The 22,257-nt window shown below is 36.4% G+C and overlaps 2 protein-coding genes across 2 annotated transcripts; one reads left to right on the top strand and one right to left on the bottom strand.

The window, feature by feature from the left end:
• Window positions 1–2,204: 2,204 nt before the first annotated feature.
• Window positions 2,205–6,031, top strand: LOC128861141 (mucin-2-like). Its single transcript, XM_054099060.1, has 4 exons — window positions 2,205–2,246; window positions 2,352–2,750; window positions 3,075–4,048; window positions 5,917–6,031. Exons 1-4 carry the CDS (start codon window positions 2,205–2,207, stop codon window positions 6,029–6,031), a joined length of 1,530 nt encoding a protein of 509 aa, XP_053955035.1.
• A 4,955-nt stretch (window positions 6,032–10,986) lies between these two features.
• LOC128861627 (mucin-2-like) lies at window positions 10,987–21,772 on the bottom strand. Its single transcript, XM_054099903.1, has 4 exons — window positions 21,691–21,772; window positions 11,620–12,455; window positions 11,168–11,560; window positions 10,987–11,108 (listed from the first exon to the last, which is right to left on the bottom strand). The coding sequence occupies exons 1-4, from the start codon at window positions 21,721–21,723 to the stop codon at window positions 10,988–10,990; spliced, it is 1,383 nt and encodes a 460-aa protein (XP_053955878.1). The 5' UTR covers window positions 21,724–21,772; the 3' UTR covers window position 10,987.
• Between the last annotated feature and the right edge of the window lie 485 nt (window positions 21,773–22,257).

Here is a 22,257-nt window from a genome sequence, read left to right as displayed (position 1 = left end):
TACGTCACACCACCACGTCTATGGCATCGTAACACGAAGTCTATGACGAATCTTGGGCATTCGCATATGTGCCGGAATCAAAACAGCAAACGACAGTTTTGGTGTTCCAAGAAGAACTTCATCCAACGAATGTTGTCGCGGAGTAAGCCCGCATAGCAAATGTTCTCGCCTCTTTTTTCGAAAAGCATGGCCATCCAACAACTATACCACTATGAAAACTTAAAACAGTCAATTCTAAGTGGCATACAACCATTTGTTTGGCAGAAGTTTTCTGAGAATGCAGGAAAACCAACCGCTGAAGACGAATCATCCTGCACCAAGACACTGCGAGCTCTCACGCCGATACGCTCATATAAGAGAAATTTGAAGCACTTAAAAGATCAAATTAATTGGTCATTCGCCTATAACTCTGATTTGACACCTAATTATTTCTTTTTGTTCCTGAACATTAAAAATAAAATAAGAGATCAATATTTTTCAACCCCTGAAGAAGCCTTTAAACAGCTCGTTTTGGAGATATCCATTTCTGGATGGCAACAGTGCTTTGAAAATTGGTTTTTAATGAGTTGGTGGTGAGAGCAAAAGAAAGTGATATATTTGTACTACGGGGTGATAAAATCTAGAAAAACTACCGCGAGGTATTGACAGAAAAACCACCAGAATACCAGCTCCCAGGAACGAATGCATAATTTTTTAGCATAAAGGTTGTCAGTGCTTTGAATGTCTTTGTCTCAACATGTTATTTCCAGAGGTGTTTACTATCGACGATTACTCCAAGATATTTATTTTCCTTGGATAGCTGGATTGTGACTCCTTTTAGCTTAAGCAGAACGAGTCCATCAAGCTTCCTCCTTCTGGTGAAGAGGACAATACCAGCCTTGGTAGGGTCTGCCGATAGCCTATTCGCACAGCACCAAGAGTCAATCATACCCAGATTTTTCTGCACTTTCCTACAAATGTTCATAAGCTAAGGACCTGTTACCAAACTGGCAACGTCGTCTGCATATCCTTCTGCGTAGACTCCCGCTTCGTTTAAGGTGGTGAGCAGAGGATCGATCACCATGCAACAGATTAATGGAGACAGCACACCGCGCAGGGGGCGGCCTCTATTAACCCCGGTTGACACCAGCAGATCTTCCTCTGCTCGCACCGTGAAAACGCGAAGCCATTACTTTTTTTAGATGAAAAATTGGTCTGCCTATTAGTCGTAGACGCCCAGTGATTTCACTACTCTTGACTACAATTGATCTACGCTGATAAACTAGCCACCATTGACCACTTCTAAGCCAATATTTCACGAAATATTAGCGAGAATATACAATATGTTATGAGCAATGGTACCAAATTTAATCAACTGGGCATCCACTCACCTCTAGCTTAGCTGAAAAAAATTAATTTTCTACTCCTATATTTCCCATTGACTTTTTTGTATTTTATTTTAAGAGAGAAAAAATCTAAAAATATGTATCTTCAGTTTACTGAAGAATGATAATTAGGTATAAAAGTAGGTAAATACCGGCTTACCCAGCGACTCAATATTCATAGGAGTGTACGTAAATAAAATAAAATTTTTTCGCTTATGTCGTCAAAACCACCACAAAACCAAATCTAGTTTGAGCAAATGTTGGGGACGTTTCTTCAATAGTTAATAAACAAAATATAGAAAAAGTTCTTAAATTATAAAAATAAAATCAATCTGAGTAAGTACACTGAAAATGTATGTGTTTATTTTCACACGCCGTACAAATGAATTTTTACGATTCTTTTTAATGCTATTCATACCCGTATTGCGGTGTTGTGATTTGTTTTGACACCCAAGACCGGCAAAGAAGAGTATTTGTAGGTAGGACAAATCAAACAAATACATATGCACATATTTTTTTATGTTCTCGTATTTGTATGTGAAGTGTATTTACTTTGAAGAGCCATGCAAAAAAAAAAGAATTTTCCAAATAATTTCTTATCTTTATAACTAGCGAAATTTGGTGTGTAAAAAAATTGAATTATCTGGCACACCGCCGCATCATTTTGCTTTTATGAACAGTATCGTAAATTTAGTCAAATAAAAAAAAGTGTGAAAAACTTGACAGAATGACAAATGTCCATTAGCGTTCCTAAATATCGAAAAATATTCAAAAACTACAAAACAGATAGAAAACTAACGTGAGAGCAAAAGCATACCAGCGCAGCAGAGTATATTTAAAATGTCGCATAATAAACGGTTCTTTTTAATTGCGATTTTCTACGTAAGTTTATTATTTTAGCACTTTGCAAAAATTTTAAAGTAAATTATTTAATAAAAAAATTTAAACTCAAAACGAACATTGTTGTGTATTGTGGATCATTCACAGCTGCTCGCTCCCATCATTCATCGCCATGTCATCGCAGCACTGACGGGTCAATGTAATGAGTGCTTTACGAATGGCATCGCTTGTTTGGATGAGCAAAATTTTACAGTTTGCTTCAACACATCTACCACTGTACGTACATCTTGTCCCATGGGAACGGTTTGCACAGCCGAAGAAAGTATTTGTCAGGCCACCGCTCAAGGTGCTGTTCCTGTTTGCTATGAGGATCGTTGCGGAAAATGTTCATCCGTCAATAGTAATTTCGCTTGTCTCGACGAGGCCATTTATGCTTTCTGTTATGATGGCAAAACACCTGCACAAAGTTCAATTAATTATTGTCCGCTTGGTTATGTGTGCAATTTGAACAATTCCCAAATTTGCTCATCCGCGCAAACTTCAATGGTGAGTATCGTTAATTTGTATAATAAGTATCACTCGCTGGCAGGAAGAATGTCATACTCCAAAAATAATTGTTTGAGTTAAGAATGCAAAATTGCCTGTCAGTTGTGTCATGGAGTGGGAAGAAGTATGAGCAGCATCTGTTAACAGTAACTCAATAGAAGTAAATGTGCGTATATTTTTGCTAAATTGACAACTTTAAAGTCTGGGTTTCGATAATTTTTTGTTTGTTTGTACAAAACACGACATTCTCCCATCAAGAACGTGATATATCTTTGCGAGACGTAAAAAAGAAGACAATTAATGCTTTGAATATATTTTTGATAGCCATCGTGTATACCAAGAAGCATCGATACTACGACAGCTGCAACATCAACTGGCTCAACAACAGACTCAACAAGTGATACAACAACTGACACAACAACTGACACCACAACTGACACAACAACCGATATAACAACAGACACAACAACCGATACAACAACCGATACGACAACAGACACAACGACAGATACAACAACGGATACAACAACAGACATAACAACCGATACAACAACAGACACAACGACAGATACAACAACGGATGCAACAACAGTCATAACAACTGACACCACAACTGACACAACAGCCGATATAACAACAGACACAACGACAGATACAACAACGGATACAACAACAGACGTAACAACCGATACAACAACAGACACAACGACAGATACAACAACGGATACAACAACAGACATAACAACCGATACAACAGCAGACACAACGACAGATACAACAACGGATAAAACAACGGATACTACAACCGATACAACAACTGACACAACAACGGACACAACAACTGAAAGAACAACTGAAACAGCAACTGATACAAAAACTGATACAACAACCGATACAACAACAGACACAACAACAGATACAACAACAGACACAACGACAAATACAACAACCGATACAACAACAGACACAACAACAGACACAACGACAGATACAACAATCGATACAACAACGATCACAACAACGGATACAACCACAGACACAATGACAGACACAACAACGGATTCCACAACTGATACTACAACCGCTAGAACAACTGACACAACAACATCCACAACAACCGACTCAACAACCGTAACAACAATATCCACAACAGCCGCAACTACAACCACCACAACCACCATCCCAACAACAAGCACAGCATCTAGTACGACAGCAGCTCCAACAGATCCGAATACATTCTGTGCTGATATGGGCAAAACAGGCAACTTCAGACCTGATGGTGATACAACGTGTTCTGTGTAAGTAAAGACATAGATAGCTGTATAATTTTCTCAAATAATGCATACACCTGACTGTTGTTAAGGCCGGCGGGCCAATTAGATGTCCTAAATTCAGTAGTTTTCGCGAAGCGTTGTAGGATGAGAAAAAAAAACAATTAGCCAAATAGTTTTGGGGATAGTTTAATATATATTTGAACTAAAAAAAAAAAATGTTTACAATCTCCAACAATATATTGTAAGCCGAGTTATCAATAGATTCCCAGAGCGCCTTGCCACTGAAGTATCCAACTTCTGTACAAGATACAACTTGCAATTTTCATCTGAAAACAAAAAAAAAAAAGATTATTAATTTTTTATGTAATTATCTTCGATGTGAACTAAGAAAATTGGGAAAAACACGTAAAATTCCAAATTTTAGGGAAGTAAGAAAAAAAGTGGTTTTTTTCAAGGAAAAAAAAACTCTTCAACTGGGTAAAAAAGTCGCTTAAAAAAAGTTTTTGGATGTTTTTTTTAGTTCACATAGAAGAGAAAACAATACTGAAGATAAAGCATTTTGAATGAAATGGATAGCTTGTTTAGTTTTTTTGCAATCGTGTACATAAATTAGGTAAAATCGTGAAAATGAAAAGCCGAGAAAACGCGCTTCAAAGTTTTCGATAGGAAAAATTATACATTTGTGATTACTTACACCAATAATCTCCTAGTCAGCTATTCCTGGACCATATAGCAGTCCTTCCTCTGTACACTCGTCGAGAGTCAGAGAAAAACTAAACTAAAACGACCGTTACTGCAAGAAGCAGAGGAGAAACAAACACTTACAGAGACGTACACAGAAACAATACACTACAACAATAAGCGCACGGTTGCTCGACACCGCACTGCGCTCGGCTCTGTAGCTCTGCAAATACTTGGAATTTAACTCTGAAAATTTGTGTCTCATGTTCTTGAATATCTAAGCTATTGATTTCAGGAAAAAAAAAAATCGATTTTTTTGACCTTTTAATTGGCCCGCCGGCCTTAATGGGGGATTGCGCAACTTATTTCTCAGAAAAGCGCAGAAAAGATGGAGCTCCATTTCGAAAACCCTTTGGCCCCAGTACAATAGAAAGAGCCCATTTAAGCCCCATTCCAAAAACTGTAGGGGCCTTTCAGAAAATGAAACTGCTAAGCACTCTCTCTGTCTGGGTGTGGCAGCTAGATGGTTGAGGTGAATGGGTGTTCCTTTCCTCTACAGCCTGAGGCAGTGTGCTAGCCTAAATCGCCTTAATCTTTTCCATTTCAACAACATTGGGAGGCCTCAAAACGACGCTTTAGGGCTGCTTGGGAAGTGCCACAGTGGTACTTCAACCATTTCACCTACCCCTCTAAGAAAATGCTATAAGTCTGCATTCCAAGTAGCCAGTAATCCAATTGAACTCCATTTAACAGCTCCCTAATAACTCCCACTTGATATGTGTAAATTATTTAAAAGTAGACTCCTAATGTGAGATGTGCACAGATTCCAAACGGCTGCTTGGAAAAATAAGTAATTGAAATATTTATACCTTGCATAATAGTATGAAAACTTATTCTCCAACTTTATTATTCTCGTTTTCGTGATGTTGAACATTTCGCAAAATGCTGGAATTAAGTTCAATTTGTTCAATAATAATAATTGATGAAATTTTATTTTATTTCTTTAGATTATTTTATTGTTTCGCGTTTTTTTTTTAATTTTTAGTTTTTAATTTTTTTTGGAATTTTTTTTTAAATGTTTTTTTTAATTTTTTTTAAATACAATCGTTTATTCAACAGGCTCATGTAATGTTGTAATGTGTACGCTTTGCATTAAAGCACACCGCGCAATCCATTTTTCATTTCAATCTAATCACTTTTTTTCTTTGCAGCTACATTTATTGTTACATGCTATCCGGTCAATATCTAGGTTGGAAATATAGCTGTTCCTACTATTTTAACGCAGCAACTGGAAAATGCCAAAAAGAACGCCCCGTAGATTGTTAATCTTTTTTTTATTGAAATATTATAAAGATGTATGCGTATCACTGAAATAAATACAATAATAAAATCAAGTTACAACACACAAACAAGGTGGTGCAAAATCACTCTTTGAATAACTTTTTTACTAAATAAAAAAGGTTACTTTGAATGAAGGAAATTTTGACCTTTACTTTTCTAGTCACAAATGCCAAATACCACACGTTTAATTTGCAAGAATTATAAATCTTACAATAGGGTGTATAATTTTGAACCACCTAATATCGGCTGTTTTTTAGCTGCATGAAAACTATCGATATCGATAAATATGGCTTGACAGCTGATAATGGCGTTGACATTTCTGTTCAGTAAGTTTTAGTAATGCATCACGAACCGTTTAACGCCAGAACAACGTTTCCAAATTGTGGCATCATCGCTCTTTATTTCTTTCGAAACGAGGAAGAAGTTGACGTTACGGTGAATGACGAGTGTTTTTTAATCAAATAAACACCACAATTTTGGAGATTTCGTTCCGTGAGCCCAACAATTTTTTTCTCGCTCAACTTTCGCATAAAAATTGATTGCTTTTCGCAGAAATTTTATTATTTCGTACTGTATTCATCCTTATCGAATGAAATTCTTCCTATCTAACTTTGGTAGTTTATTAAGTAGCCTTCCAATATCTTTCCCCTTGGGTATAATACCACAATTTTATTTTGCTTTTGTTTTTGGCACCGGGAATATCAAGAAATAAATAATTTGGTTTCACAACAAAGAAGTTTTTTGGGCAATTAAACCTCTAGAAAATCTTTATACGCATATATATAAAAGTGAATGTTTGTCTGTATGTCCTGAACTCAAAAACTACTGGACCGATTATTATAAAAATTGGTATATATCATATATGTATTTTTCCACGGAGACGGTTTGTAGAATGTGCTCATTGCTGCCACTTGCCACCAGGTGGCGCTGCAGAGTAGCAACTTCTACCAGGTTCAACCGATTTTTCCGAAATAAACAAAATCAATAAAATGGTTTAGAATGAATTGAATATTTGTGTACTCATTTTTCTTTAAAGTTATTTTTCTTAAATTTATTTTACTTGTTGGCGTTGCAACGCGCGCCGGGTACAGCTAGTTTTTTAATATTTTCGAATTTCTGTGAGGTAACTTTCACTTTTAAGATCCTTTATGAAACATAAATATATATTTTGATTCTTTTTTAGAAATACCGATTTTATTATATACATATAAAACAAGGAAGATCTACTGCAATAATATCTAAATTCGTTTCCTGCAAGGAGTAATTGAAATTAGGGGATCCCTTATTTAGAAATTGTTTCAAAAAATTTAAAAAATGTTTTTTTTATATTATTAGGAGCTATTTTATTTAGAAAATAGTTAAAAAAATGTAAAAACTAATTCCAAATTATTAGCACTTCTTATTTAAAAATTATTAGAAAAATTAGAAATTAGAATTAGAATTTACATTACTGAGAGACTTCTTATTTAAAACTATAAAAAAAAATTATTAAATTAAGAATTAATTAAATTAAATTATTTTTAAATCATAAGGAGATACTTTATTTAAAAAATATTTAAAAAACATAAACAATATTTTTGAATTATTTAAAAAATGTTTACAAAAATATTAAAATTTTTTTTTGAATTGTTAGGAGATCCGTTATTTAAAAAATAGTTAAAAAAAATATATAAAAATTAAAAGAAGGTCCGTTATTTTAAAAATTAAAAAAAAAATTAAAATATAGTTTTTAATCATTAGGAGACCCCGTATTTTGATGTATGTTGACTGAATTTTCAAAAGTTAATCAACTAAATATCGACGACATTTGCTCCCAAAAAGACGACGCAACTCGCCATAGAGCGAACTTAACAACTGATTTATTGCAATATTCCAGCCACCCTTGACGCCATACGGCTAGATTTTTTGGAAAAAGTACTCAATAATTGGACTAATCGAATAGATCATGTAACTCGTATCCGCGGCGGGTATACGCCGGATATCATATTCACAAAATTAATTGTATGAAATTATTTACCAGATTGTAATAAAAGAAAAAATGTATTCCAACAATATTTCTGCTTTGTATGACCACTTTAAGTTCTCAAGCTCTTAAAAAAACACCCTATCCATATGTACATACGACATATATAACTGTTTCACTCTATATCTACAATGAAACCTCTCCCAACGGAAACCTCTATTAGACGGGTATGACCATTGGGCGGACACTTTTTCTTATACCAAGTTTTTGGTATAAATTTCGGAACAAATTACTCTGTCTTAAGCAGACACCCTCTTGACCAAAAGCGGACAGTTAGTTTTCATAAAATTTACACAGAAACCTTTGTTGAACGGACGCGAAGATCATATCAAAAGATATGAAGATTTCTTTTCAAAACTTCTATTTTCGAACTCCTTATAGGCGGTCAAAATATAAAAAATGTGAGTGAGCAATTACTTACTTACTAACTTGTTTACTAAATGGAATAAGGGGACTCCCCGGTGTGATGTTTCATCATGCACATATTTCGTTATGTTTACGCAATGATTAGAAATTATTTTTTCTGAACCACGCAGCATCTCACTCACGTGATTTTCGTTTAAAGAATATCAAAATAGTTTTTCTACCTAGTAATCGATTTCAGTTTGCCAGCCTTTAGTTCTAGGGGCGATTCGAAATTTAAAAATGTGTTATTAAAACCTTTAAGTTAGGCATATCTTGGTAAGCTTAGAGACTGGCTTGACTAAAATATTACAATATAAATGTCTTAGAGGCAGTACATTTCGTAAAAGAAGTTTTAGCAAAGGTTGAAACGAAAACCATAAAAATGTGTTTCCAAAAAGCAATGCTTGACAAAAATATAAATGTGACTTGCCATTTAACTTATCAAAAATCTAATCTAATTTAAATTCTGGTACCAAAAGATAATAAAACATGGATCGAAAACCGAGATTCCAGGTTGGACTTTGTTACTGCTGGAAGCATGGAAACTATTGTCTATAATAGTATTGACAGTGAGAGCATTACCGGCCCAATAAAATCAGTAATCACCGAAAACTCCATCGAAATCGTTCGTAAATTTATCAAAAATTAATCGAAATCATCGTTGAAATTCATGGAATAGGTGTTGAATATCCCCATAATATGAATTGCATTTCAACTGATCATTTGGGCTTATGAAACGTTTCATTACGCACCAGTTAACTGAGGACCAAAAATTGCTCAGAATTCAACTTTCCAAAGACCTCATTAAAGAGGCGAGAAAAGACGAGAGTTTATTATACAACATTGTAACTGGTGATAAAACGTGCTGTTTCCAACATGAACCTGAAAGCGTCAGGTGCCGAATAGAAGGCTCCAGACGAACCAATACCAAAAAAATCGCGTTTGGAGAAGTCAAAAATTAAGTCGATGCTCATTTGTTTTTTCGTTTCCAAGGGAATTGTCCACAAGGAGTTCTTGCCAACGGGCTAAACCGTCAATGCAAGTTTGTAACTTGGCGTTTTGAAGCTTTTGTTGCACCGCATTCGTCGAATTCGCCCTGAATACCGCGAAGGAGGAAGCTGGCGCTTATTGCATGATTATGCACCATCTCATCGATCCACTCTTGTGACTGATTTTTTGACTAGAAATCGCATTTTAACCATCAATCACTCACCGTATTCACCTGATGTGGCTCTCTGTGACTTTTACCTATTCGGAAAATTGCATTTGGCCATGAAAACGCTTTGGGTCCGTAGAGACCAAACAAAAGGCTTGTATTGACATCCTGCAGGGTATTCCGGATTCCAGTCAATTACCTGAAACACTCTTTCCAAAAAGCTTTTAGATCGCGCAAAACCGAGTATCGAAGTCAGAGGGTAATATTTTGAATAAATAAACTCGAAGTTAACAGAACAAAGCTCCTGCCATTTCTATTTTAGCTCAGTCTTGTTTATTTTGGACTACACCTTGTGTAGTTGTTAGGCCGGGTCGATTTGTGCGGAGGCAAAAAAATCGCCCATTGCTGTGTGAAAATCATATTCTAGGGATCAAAATAAGAAACTTTGCCGAAGGAACCATACCTCTAAAACGAATTCTGATGTCCCCCAATTTGGGTCGAACTTTTTAGTTTCTTTTCTCATGTAAAGGCCAAAAATGGTGATATTTTGAAATGATTGTATGGGGAACCCCCCAGGGGAGTTCCAGGGGGTGTGCCACTGGCATGGGTGGATCGGCCGTCCAAAGTTAGTGGGGGTTGGTCATACATTTGGACTCGATTGGAGCACTCTAAATGAGTCAAAGTGGGACTTTTCGTTCGACCCAAATTGGGGGACATCAGAATTCGTTTTAGAGGTATGGTTCCTTCGGCAAAGTTTCTTATTTTGATCCCTAGAGCACGATTTTCACAGAGCAATGAGCGATTTTTAAATCGACCCGCCCTAGTAGTTGTGTTTTTATTCAAATAAGAAATAATATTCAACTAATTAAAAAACTACTCAGTTCTATTTTGAAACCATATTTTTAGCGATCATCAAAAAAATGAAAGTCTTGCTGAGCGGGGCTAGGAGCCATCAAATAAAGAATCTGCAATAAGCAGAAAATTACCATGGTGTATATCCCATCGTGTAAGGCGACTCAGTGACCTTACATAAATATTATATAAAAACATTTTAATCGATAGCATACTTTCACTCCGTTTTCATTGGAACAAATCTATGTACATACATATGTATGCTATTAGACGGTTAGTCGGCCAGTGTGATTCTGTTGTGGGTATATCGTTTGAATATAATGTATTTTGTGACTTAGTGCTGATGGTTCTTTGCATTTTATTCAATTTCAATGAATTAATACTTTTTATTAAAAACGAGTGGTTAAGCAACCTGCGAACAAAACTTTACAATTACCTTGCAGAAACAAACAAAAAATGATTAGAAAAACAAGAGTTCTCTCTTTGCTTAAATTGAGCGGTACTTCTATGAGGGACATACATATGTTGCGGAACACTTCGCTGTAGTTGGATCAAACCATTTACCATCTGCACAAGTACTTTCCTTAGCAATCCATGTGGATCCCGGCTTTGAACAAACTATGTATCTGAAATTTGGCAACTCATTTTAAGAATATAAGTCAGAAAAATAAATTAAATTGCTTACTTTGTACAAGTTGTATCATTAGGGTATGCTATGGACGCCTGTTTGCCGTTATTTTCACATATTTCCTGCGGAGTTAAAGTGCTCTCAGTAGTCGTAGTCGCTTCTTGTGTAGTTGTAGTTGTTGAAGTTGTCGTTGTTGTAGTTGTCGTTGTTGTTGATGTAGTTGGCGTAGTTGTTGTCGTTGGCGTAGTTGTTGTCGTTGGCGTTGTTGTTGTCGTGGGCGTTGTTATTGTTTGTGTAGTAGTTGTAGTGGAGTTAGGTGTAGTTGTTGTCGCTGTGGGACACTCATAAGTTGCGGAACAAAATCCCAGCGTTGGATTAAACCATTGATTAGTTGGACATTTCATTACCGTACCAATCCAGGTAGATCCCGATTCTGTACAAATGATGTACCTAAAATTGTAAAACTCATTTAAAGGAGATAAATTTATGCATGGTGTAAAGTTGCTTACTCTTGACAAGTTAGATCATTAGGATCTGCTATAAAAGTCTCTTTGCCATTCGTTTCGCAAATTTCGTTCGGAGTTAAGTCGTGCTCAGTTGTCGTAGTTGGTTCTGGTGTGGTTGTAGTTGATTGGACAGTTGTAGTTGTTGTTGTGGGGGGCGTTGTCGTTGTTGTTGTGCTTTCTGTAGTTGTAGTTGATGGGACAGTTGTAGTTGTTGTTGTGGAGGGCGTAGTCGTTGTTGTTGTGCTTTCTGTAGTTGTAGTTGATGGGACAGTTGTAGTTGTGGTTGTGGAGGGCGTAGTCGTTGTTGTTGTGCTTTCTGTAGTTGTAGTTGATGGGACAGTTGTAGGTGTTGTTGTGGAGGGCGTTGTCGTTGTTGTTGTGCTTTCTGTAGTTTTAGTTGATAGGACAGATGTAGGTGTTGTTGTGGAGGGCGTTGTCGTTGTTGTTGTGCTTTCTGTAGTTGTAGTTGATGGGACAGTTGTAGTTGTTGTTGGCGAGGGCGTTGTAGTTGTTGTTGTGCTTTCTGCAGTTGTAGTTGATGGGACAGTTGTAGTTGTTGTTGTGGAGGGCGTTGTCGTTGTTGTTGTGCTTTCTGTAGTTGTAGTTGATGGGACAGTTGTAGTTGTTGTTGTGTTTTCTGTAGTTGTAGTTGTTGTTGGGGAGGGCGTTATTATTGTTTTTGTGCTTTCTGTAGTTGTAGTTGATGGTACAGTTGTAGTTGTTGTTGTGGAGGGCGTTGTCGTTGTTGTTGTGCTTTCTGTAGTTGTAGTTGAAGGGACAGTTGTAGTTGTTGTTGGCGAGGGCGTTGTAGTTGTTGAATCCGACTGTCTGCAACTTGGCTGTATAATTAAAAACAAATAAGGTAAGTCTTTGAATTTCATTAAAGTAAAAAGTATTTTTATTTTTTCCGTGAATTTCTGTAAAGCATATAAATTCATCGCACCAATTTTTTGAAACGAAATTATACACAAATACATATAGCATATATTTGTCTATATAGGGTTTTCCAAACAGAGGTGTTATTTTGATATTCTAAGAAAAATGCTATTTTTCAATATAAACGATCGGATGTTTAGTTTATTATAAAGAGGAAGGTATGCCGTTGATAGTGGAAAATAACATCAGGCAACTAACCACCACGACCACGCCTATAGGACAATATCCTTGTCCTATCATGAAATTTTCCATAACTGAATTCCAAAATGGCTGCCCTATGTCCTCGATAGCCTAACGAATTCCAGCTTTGAGGTATTGAATTGACCCTTGGCTGTTGGCGCATACCTTCTCTTTCACGTGGCCTCAAAGAAAAAACTCACAAGGTGTTAAATCACAAGATCTAGGTGGCCAATTGTGATCACCTCTTCGAGAGATAACGCGGTCCAGAAACTTTTCCCGTAAAAGATCAATGGTTTCGTTGCTTGTGTGGCACGTAGCGCTGTCTTGTTGAAAATTAACGTTGTCCAGATCAATACCATTCAATTTCAGCCATAAAAAATCGCTAATCATCTCTCGATAGCACCATCCATTCACCAATAACACCTGTTATTGGGGAACCCTATTTAGGTATATCTGCTTTTAATTTTTCCGTTTTGATTTTCGACTTCAATTTACCGTAGACGTTGTGTTATCCGAGCAAAATTTACTTCCACTATTCAAATCGCAGACGGTACCTTCTGGACAATACGACAACGAGTCATAGTATGGCGAATCGCCACCAAAGCAGAAAGCAATAGTCGTTTCGTTGAGGCACGCAAACACTTTCCCTTCCGAACCACAAATGCCACACTTGGACTGCGATTCCTCGTCAATCGTGCTGCGGGCACAACTTGCAACGGATTCATTTTTTGGGTAGCACACAAACACATCAGCAGTGCACACATAATCCGTCGGACATGAAACATAGCTCAGAGTGGCCGTGCCTTAAAACAATAAAAATATCCACGTTAGTTAAAAATACTCAGCAACATTCCTTCGTTTCACATTCACCATTAACGCAAAGTGAATAGACTGTTTCACTGTGACAAGCTACAGGATTTGCAGTGTTGCATTGATCACAAACGCCACGAACGCCCACAAACGTTAGTGCCTACGTTGTTAAAGAAAATAGCAAAGGTTTAAACTGAAAGTATATTATCTATATACAAAATTGCTTGGTGCTCAACTGAAGGACTTTCAGAATCAATCTTACAACAAGAAAAACAGTAACTTCAATTCTTCGCTCCATTCGTTTAGTTTCGATTGCAAATGTCGACTGAGATTGGTGAGCCAACTTTTTTCAAACTTTAAAGAACTTAAAATTAAAATCAACAGGAAGTGGCGGCAAGAAAAGTGTAGATATGTAATTGTAGTTGTGTATTTTATTCTTTTATAACCTGCTAAAATTTCATATTTACTTTCGTTGACAAAACTCGAAGATGCCAAAAAACAATATTAGCTAATTATTACTTATCTAATATCTTCAGCAAATACAAATATACATACATAAAGGCGCACACTAATGGGAGTTGTCTTTTACTTTGTATTGTAAATTTTATAATCGCATAAAAGCTAACAGTTGTTCCATCGTAGGGTTGGAATTGACATCAACACAATTTTTATTGCCTAGATAACGGTTTGTCATAAAGTATCTCCGTTATAAATAATTACCCAAATTTTCAATTCAGAAAGACAAAGAGTGTACTGTAGCTTATATGAATAATCACGTTATTCTCCAAAACGTGAGACTTCGACCACATTTTAGCTGCCCAATATAACTTTAATTTTTATTAACTTTATTTATAAAACTCCAGTGTGGTGTGAGTTTTTTACTTACGGTTGGATCGGCGAGAGTCAAGATAATCGGGAAACTCGTATTTGTAGTCAGCTTTGGTTTTCGGCCATAAGAGCCGGATGAATTGGTGGTTTACTACCACTCGGGAGTGCATAGGTTCGAAACAGTAAAATGATGAAACAGTAAATTTATAGAGAATGTGTTTTCCAATAGCGATCGCCCCTCGGCAGGCAATGGCGAGCCTTCGAATGTATTTGTCCCATAAAAAAGCTCTTCATAAAAAACCATTTGCCGTTCGGAGTTGGCTTAAAAAAGCGAGGGTTCTTTGTGAAACAACATCAAGACGCACACCACAAATCACCGGCCAAACACCTAACAAAATTGTATATGCCAATTATTTATTTAATTTTATTTTTTGTTCATATTCTACAGCGACTCGTATGTGGTTGGAAAATTGGGTCCACTAGATGGTGTTGAGTTTAATAAGTTTGGAAAAATTGTTCTGGTGGCATGATCTGGTTTATATTCAGGATATACATATATCCGTTACATCAAAAAATATTTGGAAAATAATAGCACATCGTATTCAGCAACTGATTTGGGTAGTTTTCAGGATATATGTACATATATAAATAACGTGAGAAGAAATATAATATTTTGCAGAAAATGGAAGAGATAGAATACAGAACCTTCCTATTCACCACTTCTTTCCGATTCTCATCTATTGCCTAATTTATTATGGTTGGCAGTAGAGGCCGATGAGCGCAGCTTATAATGGATCATCTCTCTTCCAAGCACACAGCATAACCTTATTGAACCTCTTAATCCAGGCTATCATTTAGAACGGCTCAATGCCATTCGATCACAATCTTTTATAACTATTTTTCCCGATTCCTTTGCCACGATTTTGAGCAACTTTCATCGTCAGTTGCCATTCACTTCGATACATTTCAGAAAAAAATCTCAGGCTCCCATTCTTTCCAACTGGTATTTTCGCACCAATTCATGAGACATCATATGTATAGGTATATGTATTCTTGAGGTCAGCGATGGCTTCAAAAAGTTTTTCGGGTAATCTTCATTCCTAGATAATGAAACAAGTGCTTACTCAACGATTTCCATGATTTTATCGACATTTTTGACAATTGGTCTACCAGAGTATGTCAAACGTTGTACCACATGGACGTACAGAGCAACAATATTTCAACCACCCCTTTACTAATGCATTTGATACACAAGCAACACACATTTTTCGTTGTAATTTGAAATTTTCCGTAGAGCCAACCGCCTTTAGCTTGGCCACACTAATAACTTCAAGTGAATTGGGTCGTACGTTGCATGTTTAAACATGAGAAATGCTTCTCTATTATTAAGGATGTATGAAAATTAATAATTTGATGAGAATACTTTCATACATTTATCACATATATTTCATATTAACGACAAGGAAACAGCTCTTTTATGCAGCTTACGTCAAGAAATAATATTTTTCTTTGAAAAAAATAAAAACAAAACGTAGACCCACAAAATTTGTTCTATAGTAAAATGGCATTTCGTAAGCGCAAAAGTCACCCACGTAAGCAAAAACAATTCAACTTATTTCAGCTATTTTACTATAGATACCTGCAAACAGTCACTTAGCCTTCACACCTCAGAATTCAGGTTAAGTAGTACGTACTGTGGATATACTTAAAATGCATGCAATCATCAGTTCAGACTGCGCCGTACAAGTATCTGTATGAACTTAAGCATTGTGCAAACAGGGTATCACGCCAAGGCTGTTATTCTACACGTGTGCATGTGTGTGTACACGAACGCAAGCAACTGTTTTCACGCCATTGTAAGCTGCAGCAGCCTGGGCAAGAGGACTACTAGCGCAAAGGACGAGAGTTCCATACTTGGTGCAATATACCTATGAAACCGGAATATACACGTACGTTGTACTTTCTACAAATGTGTGACTCCCTGCTAATACCAACAGTTAACAACATTACCAGCTACTTACAGCAATGTATTTTTCCCAATACCAGCCGAGATTTGTACATCAAACGATATTCAACAGAGTTTCACGATCCATCGGGTGAAAAGTGTGTATTCGGTAGTACAACACCCGTGAACAAAGAAAGTATATCATAATTATACTTTCCGTGAACTTAAATATGCAGTGAATGTCATTCGGTAACAACTCGCCCGATCGTGCACACAAATCATTCAACGAAAAAGGTCAAAATGTTCAATCAAAATATTGTTCAACCTTAAGACACACTTTAATAAGCTTAATCTACTGCAGAAGGACTTCGTTAGCTTCATGAAAGATCACCCAAAATGTTGACAAAAGTACGTTAATAAATTGCGTATAGGGCAAGGCAACAGCTATAAGATTGAGGGAGGAACTTTCAAGGGAGTCAGCTGCTATGAAATCACCTAAAAAAGAAGCCGAAAAGTGAGGAGCGGACATATTCAAATTATATTAAAACGACATAATTTTTTGCATTTAAAAATGTATAGGAGTTCGCTTATCACAAATACCAAGTAAATGGGGAATTTGATTTCAACAAGGCTTCTAAATGTTGGAAAAGTGATGGCCTGTTAGTGCCAAAATGTATGTCGGAGGCGGAAGAAAATAAAAGCGCGGCATGCAGCTTTTGAAAATGGCAATGCTCTGCGATTTCTGGGATCTGCTTAGTGTATTCTAGAAAGAGCTTTAAAAGCCTGTTATAAGTATTTGAGCAAATCACTTACGCTTTGCTACAAAAAATTTCCAATATAGTTCTACCGAAAATGCTCCAAAAGTGTTCAGAATAACTAAGGAAGCAATACAAAGGGATTTCCTTACTGCAAGGATAGAGGCGGATAGCTGAGAACCGACATTTAACTGCATTTATCTAAGCTGGCAGGGCAGCACTCAGTTTCTCACGAAAATATAAGAAATTACTTAGGTAAAAATATTAAAATTTGTTTTTTCATTTTATTTTATTTATTCATTATCACTATTTTTTTTTATTTTGAGGAAGCATTGGCAAATTACCTGATAATAAAATACCACCGAGGGTATTGAATTAAATTTCTTTGAATAAATATTAAGTGCGCAACTAAGTTCTGGCTGTTTGTCAATAGATGCCGCCAGCAGAGTGTGCTAGTCGACTCTAACATAACCTAAACGTCAAAAACCAAGCTCAGGCATATGGTAAACTAACTGCTTCGACACATTAGTGCTTTTGTTTTGGTATCATATACTTTTGGTTTTGTGAAAATGCCTGATTTTGTGCCGAATAATCGTCATTTGCGGGAAGTGTTGATCTTCCTCTTTCATTCGAAAAAAACGGCGGTTGAAGCGCATCGAGAGCTACAAAAAGTTTATGGAGATGCTGCTTTCAGTGAAACAACGTGCTGAAATTGGTTCCGTCGCTTCAAAGATGGTGATTTTAATGCTGACCACCCTCCGCGTGAAGGAAGGCCAAAAACCTTCGAAGGCGCTGAATTGGAGGCATTGCTCAATGAGGATCCGTGTCAAACGCAGGAAGAGCTTCAGTATTAGAAGTTACCCGCCAATCCATTTCCAAGTGATTGCATGCTTCGGAAATGATTCAGAAACAGGGGACTTGGGTTCCTTATGAGTTAAAACCAAGGGATGTTGAACGTCGTTTTTTCGCCTGTGAACAACTGGTCCAGCGGCAAAAAAGGAAGGGTTTTCTTCATCGTATCATGACGGGTGATGAAAAATGGATTCATTACAGCAATCCAAAGAAAAGAAAGTCGTGGGGACTGCCCGATCCTGCTTCTACGTCGTCGCCTCGGCCGAATATTCACGCTGCGAAGGTTATGCTATGTATTTGGTGGGACCAAGTTGGTGTTATTTATTATGAACTGTTAAACCAAGCGAAACTATCACTGGGGATCGGTATCGATTTCAATTGATTGAGCCGAGCACTGCGCGAGAAGCTGCCGCAATGTTCGGAGAGGCATGAAAAAGTGATTCTACAGCATGACAACGTTTGGCCTCACGGTGCCAAACCCGTTAAAACCTACCTGGAAACACTGAAATGGGAAATCCTACCCCACCCACCATATTCTCCAGATATTGCGCCGACCGATTATCACCTGTTCCGATCGATGGCACATAGTTTAGCTGACCAGCAGTTCCTTTCATATGAAGACATCAAAAAATGGCTTGATCCGTGGATAGCCTCAAAAGATGAAGTTTTACCGCGACGGTATATGAGATCTACCAGAAATATGGGAAAAAGTAGTAGCCAGCGATGGGCAATACTTTCAGTTATTTACTTGTAACCATTTTTTCAGAATAAAGTTGTATTTTCATCAAAAAAACAGCGAGAACAAATTGTACTAAGATATATTTAAGAAGTAATAATGAAAGAATTATTTCTCTTAGTAATTAACGCTCCGCGGACTCAATCAATGCCACTTGCATGCAACTGTTTACTTCAGGATTTGTGATTTTTCTAAAAGGCTCTTATTTCGTCAGTATGCCTCGAAAGCTTATTCTGAGGTGTGTTGGATCTGTATCTTTTTTATTTAAGAAACAATCAAAATGTGAAGAAACATCATAAATCTTCATCATCTAAATAAAATCATAAATCTGAGCAGAGATTCGACCTAAACCTGACAAGACGATGGCTGTTATTATTTTCCGCTGTGTGCCACTTCAGCACTTGTAATTCGTTTTTGTTTTTTTGTTTTTTGCGCACCTATTCATCTTAGCACAGTTTCGAAGAATTAATGACCTTTAAACCCATTTGCCCACAAAGGTCTTAACGGCATTCATTTACTACAGCTTAAATGCATAAGTGTAATTACTTGTAACAAGTAAAAATTGCATATCTTACGGTATAAGCAAACAGAATATTTCACAAATACGTAAATATTTGACCTTAGCACAAAATACCAACTATTGCATTTAACGCGCCTGCCGAAAAAATTGCCTATTACATACAGTAGGTAGTGTGACGTCAGCCATGCGTCTTCTGCCTATAAGTAATTGAGCCTAATTTTTACACATTGAAAAGGTGATCTTGGCCTCAATATTTTAAACTGCAGTTGCTACGCTTTTGTTATGTTGCCCAAAGAAACGCGTCCTACATTTTCATAAGCTCGAGTTACATTTAGGTATAAGCATGCAAATATTGTATTTATTACCACTTAAATTGTTAATTGTTACACTTGTTAAGGTTTTTGCCACTCTTCAACAATTCTACTGTTTAATTAATTTTATACGATACACAAATTATAGTTATAGAAATTTAAAATGAAATGAAAATTTATATTTAAAAAACAATAAAATATTCATTCAATTTTCAGACAGCAAACTTACAATATTGAAAATCGATCTCTATAAATGCTAAGAAAGACAATAATATTCGCGCTGACATGTGATCAGTCTACCGCACTGTCTCTAGCGCTGCAGACTTTGTGGCCTCATGGCCCCGGATTGAACGGATGCGTGAGACTCCAAGGAGAAACACGTCATTGCCAGCGTCGCAGAACGGAGATGCCAAACCATGCTACGGTGGCAAAGCCTGACACTGAACAGAATGACAGATGAATAGAGAAACTTATTTCATCAATAATCAAATGGGTCCAAAGGAACTTCGGGAAAGTGAATCACTTCTTAACTCGGTTCCTCTCGGGCCATAAATGCTTCCGGAGATATATATATGGGCGAGGGTAGCGCTCCCAAGTGCATATAATACGAAGCGCCGAGCGCTGACGCCACTCGGCAAAAAATTATTGGAGCTTGATTGTAACGAAACATACATCCACCATATAGTCCTGACCTTGCACCATCTGATTACTTTTTGTTTCGATCTTTACAAAACTCCGCGAATGGTAAAACTTTCAATGATGATGATGATGTCAAATCGTACCTGATTCAGTTTTTTGCTAATAAAAACCAGAAGTTTTATGAACGTGCGATTATTATGCTGCCTGAAAGATGGCAAAAGGTGCATTGGTCCATGAAAAATTTGTCTTTGATTTTCTAGAAGAAATCCGCAATTAATTAGTTGCCAATCCAATATATTACGCTTGAGCCAGTGTGGAGCTAGATTTATAAAATCTAATACAATATTTATGGTAGAAAGCAAAAAATTATAAATGTAAAAAGTTATAAAATAGTTCTGTTTCAACTCTTTTTCCAATTATCTGGCAATGGGGGCAATTATCCTACCAAAGTTACTCATACGCTCCGGTGCACAGAAAAAGTGAACAAATCTATATGTAATATATCTTAATTACTACTTATATTATTATTCAAAAAACAAAAAAAATTAAATTGTATTAACTTTCTCAGAGAACATCTACCAACATATTTTCTAGGATTTATAACTGGTTGAAGGAGGCCATAATGATGCACAAGACTTGAGTTATCCGAATGACTTTTAGTAGTACTACAATTGTTTACATTGTAAAGCCTACCCCAACTTTTCATCGATATGCGCGTCCCAATAAAGACATATGCAGGTTAACTTATATGGATAAGGCGGAAAATTATCATATTCTTAACCTTCTAATGTCCCAAATTGTGAAAAGGTTGAGATGTATATAAAGCGGAAAGAAGGCGCCAATCGAACCAGAAGTAAAAAGGAAAGTTTCGCAGAGATCGTACTGCTTGTGGTTAATTCCATTCGAAACAAACTGCACAAAAATAAGATAAGTGAGGGCAAAATCCCCAGGATTATCCCAGTTGTCATAAGATATTCCAATTTTATTTTTTGGTTTTTGTTTGAAAATTGGAAATTTTGAGTTTTTTTTTTAAAGCTTAAACTAATATATTATCATTTAAATCCTAGGAAATATATATACCTTTCGATATCATCGACATTTTCCTTAACATCAAAAAGGCCTGAACGGAATCGATGAAATCAAAATTGCACGTAATTTGCGGCCTGGCTTACACGTTCGTCTTTATCAAAGAGAAACTGTAAAATGTACCAAGTTTTACCTCTGTTGCCTTCCATAGGTAGCACTGTGTAACTCACAACTGAATGGAAATAAGCAAAAAGTAGCCTAAGAATTTTTTAATGTGAAGTGTCACTTTGACAATGAGCATAAACTTTAAATTGTTTGATCGATACTTTACAAGATATTGATAACTGCAACTATCTACCGCAAAAATAATAGATTTATTTTTCCCCAAACTAATATAATGAAAGCTTAGAATAAAAGTATTTGGGCATAACTCTACTACAATTGGCCATCCATTATGAATAACGTGTGTTTGTAATTGAATTTCAGAAAAAATATGAATCTTGCATTCATTAATTTCAATGACTTATAATAAATACCTTTCTCGCCATGATGAATTCTTGTAAGCCCATAATTTTTTACCATCTGAATTGCAGACCAATATATGTGTGTATTGTTTCAAAACTCCATCCCCTTCGCCAACTATATTAACAAAATAACGTTTAATTAATGAAATAAATTTTCTGTAATTACTTCTATTAAGGAATAAATTTCTGACTTAGATTGAAACGAAATTGTCAAAACGCATTACTCATACGCTCTGTTGCACCCTATAGTAGTGTGCATTTTTATTTAATACCAAATACTCACCACTTCTCAACACTTTTGCCATTTCATTTACATGAACCGACAAACTCTACAACGAATGTCACTCATACGCTCCGCCGTGCAGCTCTATGCACCGTAAACACTTGAGCCTCTGGCATGCTGAAATCAATAAAGTGCGACAAAAAAACTACGAACATAACTGACGTCAACCGCAAATGACAGCGCTAGTTATAGCATCTTGCTCGACCTTAAAGTGAACGCCAACTTCGCTTTATTGTAATTTTTAATAGTGTCATTCGTTATTTTTAAATACTATAGCTGTAGCCATGGTTCGGGTA

This window comes from Anastrepha ludens, chromosome 4 (genome assembly GCF_028408465.1).
Source record: "Anastrepha ludens isolate Willacy chromosome 4, idAnaLude1.1, whole genome shotgun sequence".
NCBI classification, from domain to species: domain Eukaryota; kingdom Metazoa; phylum Arthropoda; class Insecta; order Diptera; family Tephritidae; genus Anastrepha; species Anastrepha ludens.
Note: the sequence above shows the minus strand (reverse complement) of the source record. Positions and strands in the feature narration are given on the sequence as shown.

What these genes read in the sequence shown, in the direction of transcription:
- LOC128861141 (XM_054099060.1), top strand. Translation starts at nt 2,205, where the DNA reads ATGTCGCATAATAAACGGTTCTTTTTAATTGCGATTTTCTAC. An exon ending in TTTTAATTGCGATTTTCTAC is followed by an intron (nt 2,247 to 2,351) that starts GTAAGTTTATTA and finishes GATCATTCACAG; the next exon opens with CTGCTCGCTCCCATCATTCA. An exon ending in CATCCGCGCAAACTTCAATG is followed by an intron (nt 2,751 to 3,074) that starts GTGAGTATCGTT and finishes TATTTTTGATAG; the next exon opens with CCATCGTGTATACCAAGAAG.
- LOC128861627 (XM_054099903.1), bottom strand. Translation starts at nt 21,723, where the DNA reads ATGGGCTTACAAGAATTCATCATGGCGAGAAAG. An exon ending in AATGATCTAACTTGTCAAGA is followed by an intron (nt 11,561 to 11,619) that starts GTAAGCAACTTT and finishes TTACAATTTTAG; the next exon opens with GTACATCATTTGTACAGAAT. An exon ending in AATGATACAACTTGTACAAA is followed by an intron (nt 11,109 to 11,167) that starts GTAAGCAATTTA and finishes GCCAAATTTCAG; the next exon opens with ATACATAGTTTGTTCAAAGC.